Consider the following 16,967-nt stretch of genomic DNA (forward strand, 5'->3'; position numbering starts at 1 on the left):
AAATAGGGAATTGTTTTAATAACATACAGTAGAGAATCCGGGACCTATGAGTCTCAACCACCGATTGTAAACTAAAACGGACGACATGTCGTCTCCTCTAAAGTGAAGTCAAATCCTCCTGATCGCCCCCTGGTGTCTGGCTGCAGTACAGGTCATAAGCCACGCCCCCTCCATGTCATGTGAGGTCGTTCTCATCACGTTTTTTTTTCACGTGTTCATGTTCCTGGTCATATTTTATTCATTAGTTATTTGACGTCATGATTGACAGTTTTTTTATGCAGTTGAGTCTGTTGTTTCCATGGTAACAGGCCTGATCATTATAATGTCAATTAATTTTTAATGTTCATATTCCCACAGAGAAGCCTGCTCTAATGTAAAGATTAATTCCTGGGAGATATTGTTCATACAGCCTGTTTGTAATTATGAACACAAGGCTGCATATTTTAAGTGTCAATCAATTTCATTTTCATATTTACAGATTTAACAAATAAATAAATGATCTGTTCTGTTCAATGAGTACTTTTACTTTCATAACTTGACACTAATACTTTTGTTTTGTTACTTCAGAAACTCAGGTAACTGTATAATTTTCAGCTGCTATGCAAAAAAATACTGTCTTTATTACTGTTCTACCTTTTTCAGATTCAGAGTATTCATAAAATAAATACCTGGAATGTGTAAATTATAAAAGTATAAAGTATTACAGGATTTTTAAAAGACAGACTTGAGAGTACTTATACTGCACTGTGGTATTTGTACATTCTGACCCATATCAGAGTACATGTACTGCACTCTACTGTGGTATTAGTACTGATTGACCTATATCACAGTACATTAGTGATTTTGACCTATATAAGAGAACTTATACTGCACTGTGGTCTTAGCACTTTTTGGCCCATACTGGAGCACCTGTACTGCACTGTAGTGCTAGTACTTTTTGACCTTTATCTTAATACTTGTACTGCACTGTAGTATTATTACTTTTTGACCCATATCAGAGTACCTGTACTGCACTGTTGTGTAGTATTAGCACTTTTTGAACTGTATTAGAATACTAATACTGCACTCTAGTATTTGTACTTTTTGTTCTGTATCAAAATACTTGTACTTCACTCTAGTGTTAGTACTTTTTGTTCTATATCATAGTACTTGTACTGCACTGTAATACTATTACTTTTTGTTCTGTATCACAATACTTGTACTGCCCTGTAGTATTAGTACAGGTTGACCTACGTCACAGTACATTAGTGATTTTGACCTATATAAGAGTACTAATACTGGACTGTGATACTCTTCTTCTTCTTCTTCTCTCCCAAGTCCCGCCCTCGGATTTTGTTTCAGCCGGAAGTACGTCGCGCCAGCCAGAGATGCTCCCGCAGCGGTTCCGGTGTGACTTTAACGTTAACTTGTGTTAAACTTAGGCCCCGCCCCTAACCCGCCGCGTCTCACCGAGGAGCCGCGCGGAGGAGGACCCGCTGCCTCCTGTTGTTTATTTAATATTTGTATTTATTTTAATATTTTTTATTTTAACCGCCCCCCCTCCCTCCTCCTCCTCCTCCTCCTCGGTGCGTTTGTTTGTGTGTCGGCGAGTCCCGGCGGTGTAACCGGAGAGGGGCCTCGCGGAGGGAATGCAGGACCGCCATGGAGCACAATGTGATTCAGGTAACGACGATATGATTCTACATTAATGTCGCTTCTCTCCGGCGGCTCGTCGACCTGTTGACGGGGGGAGGGGGGGTTGGATAACTCCACCGTGTGTCGCCGTCAACCGGGGCCGGGCTCCGCTCCTCCGCCGCCGGATTCCGTTTTACTTTGACCGCGTCGTGTTGATTGTTTTCCGTCTCGACTCGGTTCCTCTGACGGATCAACTTTATTCACGCAGCCTCAACTTCCCCCCGTGCCCCCCCCCGTGCCCCCCCGAGGAGGACAAACACTTCTCACCGCCGATGTGAGTGATCGTCGCCGGGGGTCGGGGGACCGGGGCGGCGGTGACACCGGTCGTTCCACATCACATCTTCAATATTCCTTCATATTTCCAGCGTGTTAATGATTGATTTCTTTGTGTGTGTGTGTGTGTGTGTGTGTGTGGACCCCCCCGCAGCCCCGAGCCGCCGGATCGCGTCGAGCCTCGAAGGCCCGTTCGTCCGGTTCAGAAAATCATGAAACTTTTCAGTTCGTGTTCACCTGAAAAAAACAGAAGAAAAAAAAAATGTCGCATCGACTTTTTTCATTTCCGACTCTGAGAATATTCAATATTTTTTCTCCTCCGACGTGAATATGAAGGATTTCATTTATTTATTTTATTTTGTGTCGACAGAGACGAGGTGGAGCAGGAAGAAGAAGCATATTGATATTATTATAACCCCCCCCATTCAACCCCCGACATTTTGTCTCCGTCGTAATTACCTCAGTTTAAGGAGGAATGTTAATATTGTGTGTGTGTGTGTGTGTGTGTGAAGGGTAAATATGGAGTTTTTGTACTTGAAATATGGAGGATTATGTTCTGCTTCTAAAGCCAGGAAACATCCAGAGAACACACACACACACACACACACACTTACTTAGTCAGGAGAGTTTATTTTCACACATATGTTGAAGTGTTGTGTGTCTGTTTGCTTTTAAATATTCCAGTAGTGTTTGTTATATTTCCATACTATAAAATTCTCTTCATAAATATTAATTTATTGCAGTGTTCAGTTTTATTTATCCTCCCCTCCCCCCAAGTGGTGAACTTGTGAGGGTTTTTTTCAATAACAGGATATCGCCAAGGTCAATAATTCTGTCAGGCGTGTTTGTCTCTGTTCATTTATTCATTGTCCAAGAGCAGGGGACATTTTATTATTATAATAATATTCATATTCAGTTTTTTTTTCTCTCTCTCTCTTTTTCTTCCTTCTCGCTGCATTTTATTCCCAGAAATATCACGAGAACTGACGCAAGCAGCTGCAGATTTAGGGTTTCCATTTTAAATTCTTCTCTGTGTGTGTGTGTGTGTGTGTGTGTGTGTGTGTGTGTGTGTGTGTGTGTGTGTGTGTGTGTGTGTGTGTGTGTGTGTGTGTTCACATGTTACACTGAGCTCTGCTGCTGCTGCTCAGATTATATTATGTGGCTTTTATTTTCCTGCTCAGCCCTTGTTTCCACCACCAGGCTCCTCCCTCCCTCCTCCCTCTCCCCCAGCAGACCTCTGTGTGATATTCATATAACTTCTATACAGTCGATTATAATAGTTAGTTTATTACACTTGCTGGTGTTCATCATATATTCTCTGAGTGAAAGTTCAGATGTGTGATTCTGAGCAGAGCTGAGTTTATCTCACTTTGTTCCAGTTTGTCCTTGTGGTTTGTTTTTTCTGCTCGTATGAATATTGATTAGAGCTCGACCGTTATATGGATTTCTGGGGGACGATGCTGATACTGTTAGTAGGGAGTGAAAAATTTCCAATACCCGCATGTTGGCCGATATATATATATATGTATATATATTAAATTAATCTTAAAAATGTAAAAAAAAAAAAAAAAAAACATTTTATAGATATATTCATTATTTAAACAATTATTTTAAAATGATTTTAATTTTTTTTAACACTTTATTATCATCTTGATACAATGAATCCACAAACAGACTAAAACTGATTTGTTGTTTTCCTCTTGTTAATATAACACAATATGACGTCAGTGTCTGTGGTCGTCCTGTAGGGGGCGACATTGTGCCCGTTGAGCTCAGATTCTACTTTTTATCTTCTCTACTTCTCTGTTCTGCTCAAACTCCAGAAGAAAAACATTTGTATATTAATATATTCATCTCTTTTTCTATGTCATCCATGTCAAATAATCCAGTAATGTTCATGTAAAGATTATTAATAACAGTGTTTTTTCTCTAAACTATAATAAACCAATATTCACTTAAAAAAACATCAGTTTTATTCCTTCCTCGTCCGTATCTGTTTAATATTCTCACAATATGTAATTACATTTTATTAATGCCCAATATGTTCATCTATAACTCTCAGTATTGTAGTTTTTTTAAATTCATGTTGAATTTTTTCATGTCTTACAAATATGCCCACAGGACCATAAAGTGTGTGTGTGTGAGATGCTTCACAGTGATGTCATCACAGTCTGTGTCGTGACGTCACTGTCAGTGTTGATGATGTCGCTGCACAGATGATTTTCTGTTTTCTGCGTTTCTTAAAAATGGATCCCAGGCCTGATGCAGCGAGTCTGCAGAGCTGCAGCGGGCGGGGGAGGGGGAGAGGGGAGGGCGGGTGTGTGTGTGTGGTTTGGGAGGGGGAGGGGGTGCGCTGGGTGGGGTGGGGGTTGTGGATGATCAACACAGTAGTGAGACTTTGGGAATATTCCGGCTCAGGCGTCGCTGCAGCTGCTGCTCGAGCGACGCTGAAGTTTCTGAGGAAACGTTTTTTTATTTTGTGACTCTTCATCACGCAAGGCCACGCCCCCGAGTTCCTACTGTAACACTGGGCCTTTTTATTTCTCATGGGATAATAAACAATATGGTAAAAGAAAAAAAATCCTGCAGTGTCCTGCAGCTCGAACGCCTCACGGGGAACAGAGGAGCTGCAGGGAGTAGTTTGAGTGACGGGAAACAAATCAGGAAAAACTGTTGAGCTGCAACGGTTAAGCTGAATAAATCTGCAGCTATTTTGAGAATCGATTAATTGGTTCAGGTAGTTTTTATGAAAAAAAACTCTTTCATCTTCTTAAATAAGAATATGTTCTGGTTTCTTTGCTCCTCTGTGACAGTGAACTGAAGATCTTTGTGGATAAAACAAAACGTCATGTTGGTGGTTTTGGGAAACACAATCGACATTTGTCACCATTTTATGAACCGAACAACTAATCGATTAATCCAGAAAATAATCGACAGATGAATCGATAATGAAAATAGTCTTTAGTCGCAGCTCTATTTGTGTTTGTGTTTCCCATATCAAACGATCAGTAGATTCATCAATAAATAATTTTATAGTTCGTTTTTTTATTTTCTTAAAGTAGAAATTTCAAAACGTTCGGTTTCCCAGTTTCTGAAATCTGAGCTAAATTGTGAATTTATATTTGTTGTGATTTTTCCCCCCACATCAAGTTCAAAACTATCGATCAATTAGTTTATTGAGGGGTTAATTTTTTCGTCTGGTCCCAGATTCTCGTGTGTTTTTCCGTCTCTGTCTTGATTCCGTCTGGTCGCAGCTGTGCGGCGGCGGAGGATCGTGTTTCGTGAGCAGCGTCTGTAATTCAGTCTTTTCTCGCCTCTGGCACCAAAACGCAGCTTCACAGAGAAGCAGCAGCGGCTCGATGGATCAATATCACAGAACATGCTCATAAAAGCTGATCGTCGAACGTCAAACTCTCCTCGATGCCGTCGTCCGGTTCGAGTCGCTGCGATTCAGTGAAACACCAGATTTTTTTTCTTCTTCTTGTCAATTAATATCAGATTCTTTTTTTGTGGTTCGCCACAACTATTTATTTATTTTGAAGAGATATTAAATGTGATTTTAATGAAATATCACAGATTTATTTTTAGTTTTTTGTCCTGACTGAAGTGAATGTTGTCAAGGACGCTGGGGAAAGTTAAAAAATAATTATGTTAATTTGTAGATTTATTTGTTATTTTCTTAGAAAATGTTATTCTCAAACCGGCCGGCGGGTTCTGAAGTTAAAACTTTCATTTATAGGTTATGAACCCTTTATTAATGAACTTTAAGCTGCTGAATGTTTGACGATTGAACAGAGATTTTGACCCGTTTGTCCGTTTTGTTTTAGTTTTATCACTTTTTCACTTTTTCACATTGTCTCCTTGATTTGGCGTTTTCATTGATGAAAACAGTCGGACATGTTCCGTGTGTGAGATCTGATCTGATCATCATCCGGAGTGTTTGATCTCCATTCACTGATGTTCTGGTTTATTAGTTTAACTCACCAGGCGTTTTGAAATGTGTCGTACTGGAATGAAAACAGGAAGCTGCTCTTTGTTTCTGTAGAATCAGCTGTTTTTTAAATATTATTCATATGTTCACAGAGAAATGTGGAACAGACGTGTGTGACACCTACAGACGGTTCAGATCAGACTCGTTTCTACACGTCTGACGTTTCATCACCGCTCGACACTTTGTCAGAGCAGCAGAGAAACAGATTCACTGTCTGCTGCTGACAAACATGTTCACAACATGATCACAACGTTTTTTTAACAAATACAGAACATATTCGGACTCATTAAAACATATTTAGAACATGTTTAGAACATGTTGTTAGTCGTATCAGCTGCAGATCCGTCTGCTGCACTCGACAGTGTGAAGAGTTAATATTTAACATCTGCTCTGTGACTTGTTAAATATATTACAATATGCTGATTGTACATGAGGAAAGAAACTCTGCCTCGCTGCAACTTCAATGTCACAGGAGGAATTCTGCAGAAGTCACAGTGTGAACTCGCCCGGGAGGAGAACGTTGTTAGATAGATAGATGCACTTTTTTGATCCAGAATTGGGTATGATAATAATAATAATACAGTTTGAAATACAGGAATTATTAAAAAATTAGCTGTATCTTAAATGATTTTGAATCTGATTTCCTTCTACTCCCTGAAGCTTGGTTGGATTTTCTGCTGTTGGTTTTGAAACATCCTGGTGGATGGATGAGGCGACTGCGACGTGGATATAAATCCTGGTTTGTTGATCTTTTCTCCGTGTCGGTTGCTCTGTCTGTGACCTCACTGACTCCTCCCCCTCCTCTCCGTCAGTGGTTGGGTGCTCCGTCCTGCCAGCGAGGCAGCTACGCCTTCTACAAGTCGGTGAGCAGCCGGGCTCGGGCCGACGGGCCGGTCCAGGTCTGGAGGCTCGGGGAGTTCTACTTCATCCGCTGTGGACCTCAGGACCCGGTCTGCATCGCTGAGGTGAGGAACCTCGATCACTGACTGTATATAAAAACGATCAGCAGCTGTATATGAAGATGAAGTCATGTCGTCCATCTTTCTTTGTTGACACCTTCTTCTTCTTCTTCCTCCTCGTGTGCAGGTGACTCTACTCTGGGAAGACCAGACCCGGCGCCACCTCCTGGCCAGCGCCAGACTCTACTTCTTACCGGAGGACACACCGAAGGGCCGGACCAGGGAGCACGGAGAGGTGGGTCAGAGGTCGAGGAGACGACCTTGTCTCTCCACTCACATGAATCTTCTGTCTATTGATAGAAAATCATTGAGTCTGTTTCCCACGTCAGAAATCTGTTGACAAAAATCCTAAAATTCCCCCTTCACACCGACCTCCGCAGCTCAGTTTCCTGAACTCTTCAAGGCCTCGAATGACTCAGGTTGTCACGGTGACAGGCTCCGGTTTCGGATTTCATGATGTAAAACAAACTTCTCTCTGACCTCGACATAACTTTTCAATAACTGACAGGCACTTATGTCAGTCGAGGCCCGACAGGCTCAACAGATTCATCATCAAAACAATATGAAAAAACACGAATATGAAACAAAGATTCACTAATAAAATCCAGATTTTAATTTGGATCAAACCACCTCCAATCACAGAATCATCAGTAAATGTCTCTGATAGTTTTTATCATTAATTATTCTCTGTGACAAAATAAACATTCCTGGCTCCGCCCCCTTTGTCCTGTCATTCTGCTCTACTCCAGTGATGTGGTTCTGACCCGGTTCTGGTCCTGTGGCTTTACATTGTGGTGAAAATGAGCAGATCCTGTTTGAACAGAACATTCTGACTCTAATTTATGATCATTCATCAGAGATTCTGACGGCAGGAAGTGAAACTGTTTCAGTTCTAATCAGTCGCAGGCGAATCGTCCTCAGTCAGGTCTTGAGTTTCAGTTTATTGGAATAAAAACTATTCCGCTTCTTTTCTAGAAGCTGAATAGTCAGTCACTGACGTTTATTAGATTTTTTTTTCTTTTCCGTTTCTTCGTCTGTTGATTCGACTAAACATCAAAAAGCTGCAGAATCAAAAAATAATTAAACTTCTTTATGAACGATTCACTTTCATCTTTTTATGGTAACTGAGTTTGTCTCGTCGGATCAGAGAAGAGAAACTCGTTTAATTTGACATGATGAGAGGAAGTGAAACAGAAGAAGTCAGATTCACAGCTGAAGTCACAGTGACATTAATACTTCAGTAAATCTACCAATGTACAATAATCTAGGTTATTATCCGCTACGGTGAGTCACTAGTGAATTTCAATATAATCTTTTCTCACTTTAACAATACGTCATTTATTTGTTGGTTATATGTATTTTCTATATTTTTATTCTTAAGCTGCAAAGCAACTTATTTGTAGTGGAGAAAATTGAAAAAAAAAAAATATGTAGGAAAAAAAATTGCACACGACACAAACAATAATACGATTCATTACGATTCATGACGCTGTGACCGTCCGGTCCTGTGAACTCGTACTGAGCCTGAACGCATCACTAATTTAATCTGGTCGTCCTTTAAAAGAACTTTTAATGATCTGTTGACGTGAACGCTGCCTCCAAGGATCCAAACACATTAAATTTCAGAGTCTCTTTGTTGGTCTTTAAATCTTGTTTATATTATTTTCCTCTTTGTAAAATGCCTGACATTGTCTGATATTATTTGATAATCATCTTCACTGATAATCACGTCTGCGTCAGAGTCTTGCAGATGGAAAAAACTGGTTTCAGATGAAACATTTCCTTAACACTGAGCTGCAGCTCCACCTCCACATGAAAATCACCCTGATGTAAATCTCATGACTCGTCTGAAACCAAATTTTTCAACATTTTGAACCTTCGATGTTCCACTGAGGAAGTTTCTATTCAGATATGCGGTAGTCTTCCTTCGGCCAAGTGGTTCATTATTTTTCTGTTACGGCCAACTATTTTCCTTTCGGTGCGTCCCTAGTGTCCTGCTTTAGAATCGCTGACTGCCCCTTTAAATCATCACTTTGTGACTGTCAGTGAGCAGCGGCGCCTCATGTGGTCATCACCTCCGTTTGGCTCTGTGTCGGAGCAATGACGTGGTTTTTCACGTAGAATTAAAAAGAACGAAAGACTCGAGACGAGACAAAAGGAAAAGTGGTGGAACTCGTCGGACGACTTCTTGCTCCAGTCGTTTTCAAAGTTAACGTGTGAAAAGTTATGTAACGACGCCAGAGGGCGAGCGAGCCGGTTCCAGTCTCGTCATGTCAAAACAGAAAAGATGGCTGATGATCAAAAATCTGAGCATTGAATAACTTTATTCCCTTTATACTTTATTGTTGTCCTTAGGTTTTTAGTAAAAAAAATATTTTTGTGGCGAGTCGCTGTCGGACGCCACGACGTCGTCAAACAAATCTCCGCTCCTCACGTCCACCATTTTATGTCCATTCTTCATATTTATATTCCTTGTTCTTGTGTCGTCTTTGTGGTTTGTATTTCATATATTGCTTCATAATTTTTTATAACTGCTGCTGTAACACCAGAATTTCCCAGTTCTGGGATCAATAAAGTTTATCATTTTTATTTTATCGCTACTATATATTTTATAAATGTAATCTACAGTATTTTTAAATGTCAGCATTTTAATTGGTTTTATTTTTATTATTGGGTCATCGGTCGATTGTGAAGCACTTGTACATTGCTGTACTAATAAAGTTTGATTGATTGATTCACAGGCTCAAAATAACTTTAAACACTCGTGTCTTTACTCGTTGGTGAAGTGACCACTTGTAAAACTTAGCGAAGGAAATTCATCGTTATCTTTGTTTTTAAACGACTCTGTGTGTGTGTGTGTGTGTGTGTGTGTGTGTGTGTGTGTGTGTGTGTGTGTGTGTGTGTGTGTGTGTGTGTGTGTGTGTGTGTGTGTGTGTGTGTGTGTGTGTGTGTGTGTGTGTGTGTGTGTGTGTGTGTGTGTGTGTGTGTGTGTGTGTGTGTGTGTGTGTGTGTGTGTGTGCGTGCGTGCGTGCGTGCGTGCGTGCGTGCGTGCGTGTGTGTGTCCTTGTGTGTGTGTCCGTGTGCGTGTCCGTCCAGGATGAGCTGTTGGCCGTGTCCAGGAAGATGGTCCTGCGGGTGGAGGACCTGGTGAGGTGGTCGTGCGTGGAGCCGGCAGGTTGGAGTCACAGTCCGAAGCTGCCGACGGTCCCGACCAACGGCCTCCACAAACTTCCACAGACCGTCGACGTCATCAGCGACGTTGTCGGTCTGTCGGACTCGAACGTCGAGCCGTTCAAAAACAAAACTGAGAGTAAGAAACACAGAAGCAAACGAATCAAACGCACACACAGAGATTCTGAACCGACCCGTGGTGACTGATATCTCTCTCTCTCTCCTCAGACGGCCCGTCGGAGCGTCAGGGCGTCCGAGTGCTCAGTTACCCGCAGTACTGTCGCTTCCGCTCGCTGCAGAGGCGCGTCCTGGACGGGGCGAGGGGGGCGGGGCTACAGGACCCCCACCTGCTGGCGCTGGGGGGCGTCAGGGCGCCGCCCAGCGCCCGGCTCATGTACTGCAGGGACACGTTCAACCACCCGACGCTGGAGAGCAGCGCCGGCTTCTCCTGGCAGTTCGGTGAGCGTCTCAAACACCAGAAGCTCCGTTAGTTATGAATATGCTAATATGAATCTTTATTCACGTTATTGTTTGTGTTTCTTCCAGCCGGATGTCCGTCTCTCAGTCTGCGAGGTCGACCTCGCAAGAGGAGGGGCCGCGACGGCAAAGACTCCCCGACCTCCGGCCAATCAGAGTCGTGGATCGAGAGGATGAAGGTTTGTTCTGTTAAATCATATTTGAGATGATATGATAATATGACACTCCGACTGTATGATTGACAGTCTCTCTCTCTGTCCGTCAGGAGAACGTGATGGGCAGCGTGGAGCTGGGCTGTGAGAGCAGCTGGCTGCCTCACCCTGAGGAGCAGCTGTTCCTGGATCAGCTCTTCACCTTCATGGAGCGTCAGGGGGCGGCGATCCACAAGGTCCCGAACCTGGGTTTCAAGAAGAGTCAGTCTCTACCTCCGTCTTCTCTCAGTCTCTCAGTTTCTGTCTCTTCAGTGTTTTTAGAAAGTTTTGCAGATTAACTTTTAAATGCAGCACACCGATACGAGTCCTTCTCAGATCATGTTTACTGACATGAAAACTTTTATTTTACAGAATAAACAATGCAGAATTTTTTTAATGTTTATTTTCTTAACTCAAGCTCTACATATTTGTGTTTTCTTTAATTTTTAGTTATCTATAGTAAGATTTATTGTTTAAACTGTAAAATATCAAGACTCAAATTTCAACGATGGCTTAGGAATCGTTGACATTTTTTGTTTAAATATTTATATTGTCCGATATATCTGCATTGGCCCCAAAAATCCATATCTGTCAGGTTCTAGATTTAAAATGATAAACTGACATTAATCTCAATAATCCTTCATGACAAAGTGAGAACATGTTTTATTAAAAGCAGGAGCAGAGAATAAAGTTTTATCGAAGTGTTTAATCTCTGACTTCTCGTCTCTCTGACCTCAGTCGACCTCTTCCTCATGTACTCTGTGGTCAAACGTCTCGGAGGCTACGACAAGGTGAGTCACCGACACACAGCATGACGTCGTCACGCTCAGATCAACTTCATGTAAAGGAACAGTCCGACATTTTGATGAAATGTGTGTCACAGGTGACGTCGGACCGACTGTGGAAGGTGGTCTACAACGAGCTGGGCGGTTGCCCCGGCAGCACCAGCGCCGCCACCTGCACCAGGAGACACTACGAGAGGTGAACACACACACACACACACACACACACACACACACAGATCTGGTCTCGGGGGGTGGCATGACCTCATGACCTCATGACCTCGTGTCTCAGGCTGATGCTCCCGTACGAAGAGCACCTCCGAGCGGGAGGAACCGAATTCAAAATCCCAGAATCCCCGACTCCTCCTCCCAAACCCCGAGGCATCCGAGGGAGGAAACCACTTCAGAGAGGAAGGAAACCAAGACCCAAAGCCAAGGAGAAGACGACGACGACGACATCGCCCGCCGCTGCTCTTCCTCTTCCTCCTCCTCCTCCTCCTCCTCCTCCTCCTCCTCCTCTTCCTCCTCGTACTGTAAGTGACGTTCAATGCAGGTTTATCAGAACGTTGACGACGTTAAGACGCCGGACGTGACCATGACGTGTTCCTCTTTTCTCCGATCAGGTCGTGAGCCCGAGCGGTGGCGGCGGTGGCGGCTGCGTGTTGATGGTGAAGCGTGGACGAGGTCGTCCACCGGGAACTCGCAACAAGGCCACGCTGCTCGCTCAGGCCAAGCTGCTCGCTCAGCAGCAGGCCAAGGCCAAGGTGGTGGAGACTCCGCAGCAGAGTCGAGGACCACCGACCCCGAGCGGCGCTCACAGGGTAACGACTCCCACTCCACAGACAGGAACTATGGAAAATGTCTGTAAAATGTGTCTGGACATTTTCCAAAAGTTTTCCTTTATCATATGACGAACGCAGAATCAGATCATCAGACACATCAACAGGAAAAAATGTCCAGAACATTCCATGTCGTCTGTGTGGAGTCGTCGACACGTCCACTCGCTCGCTGTGAGTTTTCCTGATGTATTCTCTTGGATATTCTCCCGAGATTTGACCAGAGGGGGTTTAGCAGGAAAAGTTCTAGGAATATGTCTGGAATTTTCCAGTTCATGTGTGAAAGCAGCTTACGAGTAACATCTGACACTGCATGACAGGGACAGTCAGACTAATGAATCTGACTTCAACTGAAGTCTGGATTTTCCAGGACTTTTCCTTCCAACCCCCTCTAGTAAAACTTCCTGAAAATGTGAGAATACAGCAGGAAAAACGCCACGGCGCTCTACTCAGACTCCACCCCACCCGAAAATTTACAGTCCATGTCAATGTGTCAGACTCGAACAATCTCCCGCTGGTCTCAAACCTGAACGGGTAAAACAATTTTCCAAAATTTTCCCCGAGACAATACCTGAAAACTGTTTTAAACTCTTACACACAAATCTCATCACAAGAAAAAGTGCTGGTGATTGTTTGTGACCTTCTGTTTCTTCTTCTCTCTTCCGCAGCCGAACCTCCTCCCCGTCAACATGCCCCTCACCCCGGACCTCTCCCCCATGTCCGCCCCCTTCCTCCCCTTCCAGCCCAAACCAAATGACCCGACGTCGGACCGAGGCGAGTCCGCGGCTCCTGCTCCCACCGTGCTCCTCGCCACGCTGCCTCGCCACTTTGTCGGAGGATCTCTGGGCGGCTTCAGCCCCATCAAGGGCGTGTGTCCTCTGGACGTCTTCAGGAACCACGTCAGCCTCCAGCGGGGCCCGGAGAGCCCAGCGCTGACGCCCCAGGACCCGGCCCAGCACCATCCCACCATCTACCCCCTGCAGCCCAAGAGCGGGAGCCCGGACACCCCTCATCCCGGCGGGGACCAGCACCACAACCGCTGCTCGGGGTGCAACGTGGACGACGGAGCCCAGAGAGGGGGCAGCCGGGACGCCAGGAGCCGGCCCCCGCTGCCCCCTCTCCGGGTCCTGCCCCTGAACCTGGACTGCAGCGTTCAGGTGTGTCAACTGATGAGGACTCGTCATCTGGACTCGTCGCAGCTGCAGAACTTCACCCGCCGACTGTCCGAGGCTCTGTCCCAGGACCTGAGCGCCAAGCCGCCATGCTCCCCCATCACCCCGCCCCCCGAGCAGGCGCTGCCCCTCAACCTCAGCAAGCGCTTCACGGTGAAGCGACCCGGCGCAGACGGACCGGAGTCGAGCCGGGCGGCGATCAACGGGAACGCGGAGCAGCCGTCGTCCAAGAGACCCAGATCCGGTTCGGAGCAGGAGGAGGACTTCCCCCCGGGGGGGCGGTCCAGCTCCGGAGGAGCGCCAGAGACGGAGCTGAAGAACCAGGAGGAACCCGCAGACCTGAGCTCGCCGAGCAGGATCAGGGCTTTCCTGCTCGGGCTGCCCCCCTTCCAGGTGAAACTGGAGGACGACCTGAACGGTACCAGGTTCGGGAAGTTTCTTCCCCCGGGACCTGAAGCAGAAACCAAGCGGACTGAGACGGAGAAACCGGAGGCCGGAGCGGCAATAAAGAAAGAAGCGAAGAAGGAGGAGGCGGTCGACAACGACCTGGAGCGACTTGACGTACAGACGTCGGAGTTGGAGGAGAACGGTCCCGCCCCCTGCTCCGGTCCGGGCCCCGCTGAGCTGCAGAGGGCGGAGCCTTCAAACACTGACACTCACTGTTATTAGGATTTTCTCACTCTGCGGATATGAAACAAAAAAAAACATTTTGGGGGGGAATCTGGGAAGTAGTGGTCACCGTCGGGGCTTTGGTGTTGGTCTGAACTCGTGGAGCGACGACGTTCCTACGAGAACTTCTGAACCCTGAACTTGTCTTTGTTTCCCATTTTCCTGCTTTTCTTTCTTTCTTATTTTTTAATTGAACTTTGCAGAGGAAACTCGTGACAATCAGTTTCTCTTCCTCTACGTTCGTCTCTTTAACGTAAAGACGACAACCAGAGGAGTGAGACTCGTTAACAAACACTGCCATAACCTCCATGACACTATTAACTCCACCCTTCAATGTTACAGTGAAATATTGAATAAGATCCATGATAATTAAAGTCAATATTATATATATATATATTATGGGTGATGCTATGCATCAGGGCGTCATCTAGAGTGTACTGTACGTCTGTAGTTTCATTTTTAAATCCTACTCTTACTTCTTCAGAGAGATAGTTATTTTTCTGCTGCTCGTTCTTCACGTTATAGCTCGTTAGGGCGAGCGTTTCCTGTTCGTTGGGCGAAGCGTTTCCTGCCCATTATCGATGAACGCTTCTGACACACTCGTGCCTTAAACCGGCGGCGACTCCGTTCGCTCGCCGGCTTCACACTCATCCGCGCGGAGCGATACCTTGACGTCGGATCTGTTTCTCTTTCAGCGGGGCTGGATGTCGACTGAGCTCGAAACTAATTTCTCACATTTTAAATCACGAATGTTAATAAAGATGGACGACGCGTCCCCATGTCCTCCTGCTGTACGAAAAAAAATGCAGCCGCCGTCTTGTGCTGATGAACAAACCATCTTTGGAAAACTTTACTTTTTTTGGCCCATGTCCCATCTACTAACATAGAGGGGGCGGGGCTTATGACCTATACTGCAGCCAGACACCAGGGGGCGATCCAGGGGATTTGGGGCCGCCACGTCGTCCATCTTTATTTACAGTCTGTAGCTGCTTGTCACTGAAGTCCGGACATTTCCCTGAACTTTTCTGGAGGAGATGTATGTCAGAACACAAAAGTTTATCTAGAACTTTTCATGCAAACTCCAAAAATGTCCGGAGAGCTTAAGTTTTTAGTCGCCAGGTCTGGTTCCCAGCCCCGCTGTTCGCATCGCGAGGCCCGCCGTGGCCTCGCCGCCACCGCCATCTCGTTCTCATCACCACCACGACGTCACGTCATCAGCTGTTCACATGTGAACGTGTAGCCCGAACATTCAGACTACCTCAGGTTTTTTCACACACAAAAAATGCATTTCCCACCAGCGGCGTCTGCGTCGGGGGGGCGGGGCCTAGTCTACTAATCTTAATGCGTATTTGTTTAAAATGGCTGCCGGTCCGTGACGCACAGTCACACCTGGTGTTAACGGATTAGAGCTGTGATATTGTGGGAGGCTACGCTACGTACGACTCTTACGAAGAAGAGGAACTCATCTGGGTCTAGACGGAACCAGGCCAGCTGTTTCCCTCTGCTTCCAGTCTTTGTGCTACGCTAAGCTAACGTGGCTGAGATGCCTCCGCTCCCTCTTCCTCCTCTTCTTCTTCCCCCTCCTCTTCCTCTTCTCATTCAAAGTGCCAACACGAAACACATCGACGCCGAGTTGTGACGATCAAGTCCTGCGTCGCTGAAACAAGTCCAACGTCACGGTCTCTCTCGACTCGCAGCCTTTTCCCTTCGACTCGTCTGTTTCGTTTCTCCCGCCACAGGCGACGGTTCAGATTTGCACACCTACTGTACCTGTTTGCTTCATTCGGTCTTTTTTGTTTTGCATATTTATATCTGCCAAGTTTTTTTATTATTATGAATTTTATTTCCTTCTTGTCGTTGTTTTGTGTTTTTGACCCGAGTGGTGGAATCGACCACGACACCGAAACAAACTGGTGCTGTTTATTCGTAGTTACGTAGTGTTGCCATATTGTTGTTGTTATTAATTTTCTCGACAAAGCTGCAAAATCTTTTCTTCACAGGAAGTCGTCAAATCTACTCCGACACAGATTTAATCAGATTTTCTTTCTTCTTCTTTTTTGTCCAGAGTTTAAAGAAAAAATTATCATAAAGAATTTAATTAAACGACGCGGCGACTTGTTATGGAAATATTTGCTCCTTTTTTTTTCGTCCTGATGTTTTTGACTGTTTGGCTTCATATGAACAGTTTGTGAATATTAATGAGTTCAGATATTGTTTGTAGATCGTAAGCGGGACAGAAGCACCAAAGCTCAGAAAAACCACCGGACTCAAACGTCTCGTCCGTTATCGTAAGTTTTGTCGTTATTCCTGCAAGTTTTTCCACGAATATTCTCCTGTTCTCTTCCGGATGTCGAGAGAATCTCGCCGCTGATCGACGCTCGATCGCGAATCTTTAGCTCGAGTACGAACATTTCAACTGATGAGATATTTCGTGTCACTGCGTCAACGTTTGTATTTGACCTCATCGTGTCCAATTTGGCGTCGGGAACAAAATGCCGAACAAAAGCGAATATTCCCGTTGGTGCAGCAGGAAGTTAGAATCCTTACGATTCGACTTCCTCGAGCAGACGATCTGCTTTTAATTTGAGACTCAAAGCTTTTCACTGTTTACGACAAAATCCGTTTGAGCGTAATCCTGCTGACAGCAAGCAAACGGTGGAAACATAGTAATCAATATATCATTTCTCAATGCGTCTGATAATATCACACTCTCTCTGTTTGATTCGTCCCGTTAGAAAAACCTTTACGTTTATTAACCGGAGCTGCCAGGTC

The 16,967-nt window shown here is 44.9% G+C and overlaps 1 protein-coding gene across 1 annotated transcript; it reads left to right on the forward strand.

Annotated features, from left to right (window-relative positions):
- Window positions 1-1,419: 1,419 nt before the first annotated feature.
- Window positions 1,420-16,322, forward strand: zgc:77151 (uncharacterized protein LOC337153 homolog). The gene is made up of 12 exons (XM_047329068.1): window positions 1,420-1,662; window positions 6,751-6,903; window positions 7,025-7,132; window positions 9,994-10,207; window positions 10,297-10,527; window positions 10,615-10,724; window positions 10,811-10,958; window positions 11,475-11,527; window positions 11,620-11,717; window positions 11,811-12,051; window positions 12,142-12,339; window positions 13,023-16,322. Exons 1-12 carry the CDS (start codon window positions 1,642-1,644, stop codon window positions 14,193-14,195), a joined length of 2,748 nt encoding a protein of 915 aa, XP_047185024.1. The 5' UTR covers window positions 1,420-1,641; the 3' UTR covers window positions 14,196-16,322.
- The last annotated feature ends 645 nt before the right edge of the window (window positions 16,323-16,967 follow it).

Source organism: Scophthalmus maximus, chromosome 2 (genome assembly GCF_022379125.1).
Source record: "Scophthalmus maximus strain ysfricsl-2021 chromosome 2, ASM2237912v1, whole genome shotgun sequence".
NCBI lineage: Eukaryota > Metazoa > Chordata > Actinopteri > Pleuronectiformes > Scophthalmidae > Scophthalmus > Scophthalmus maximus.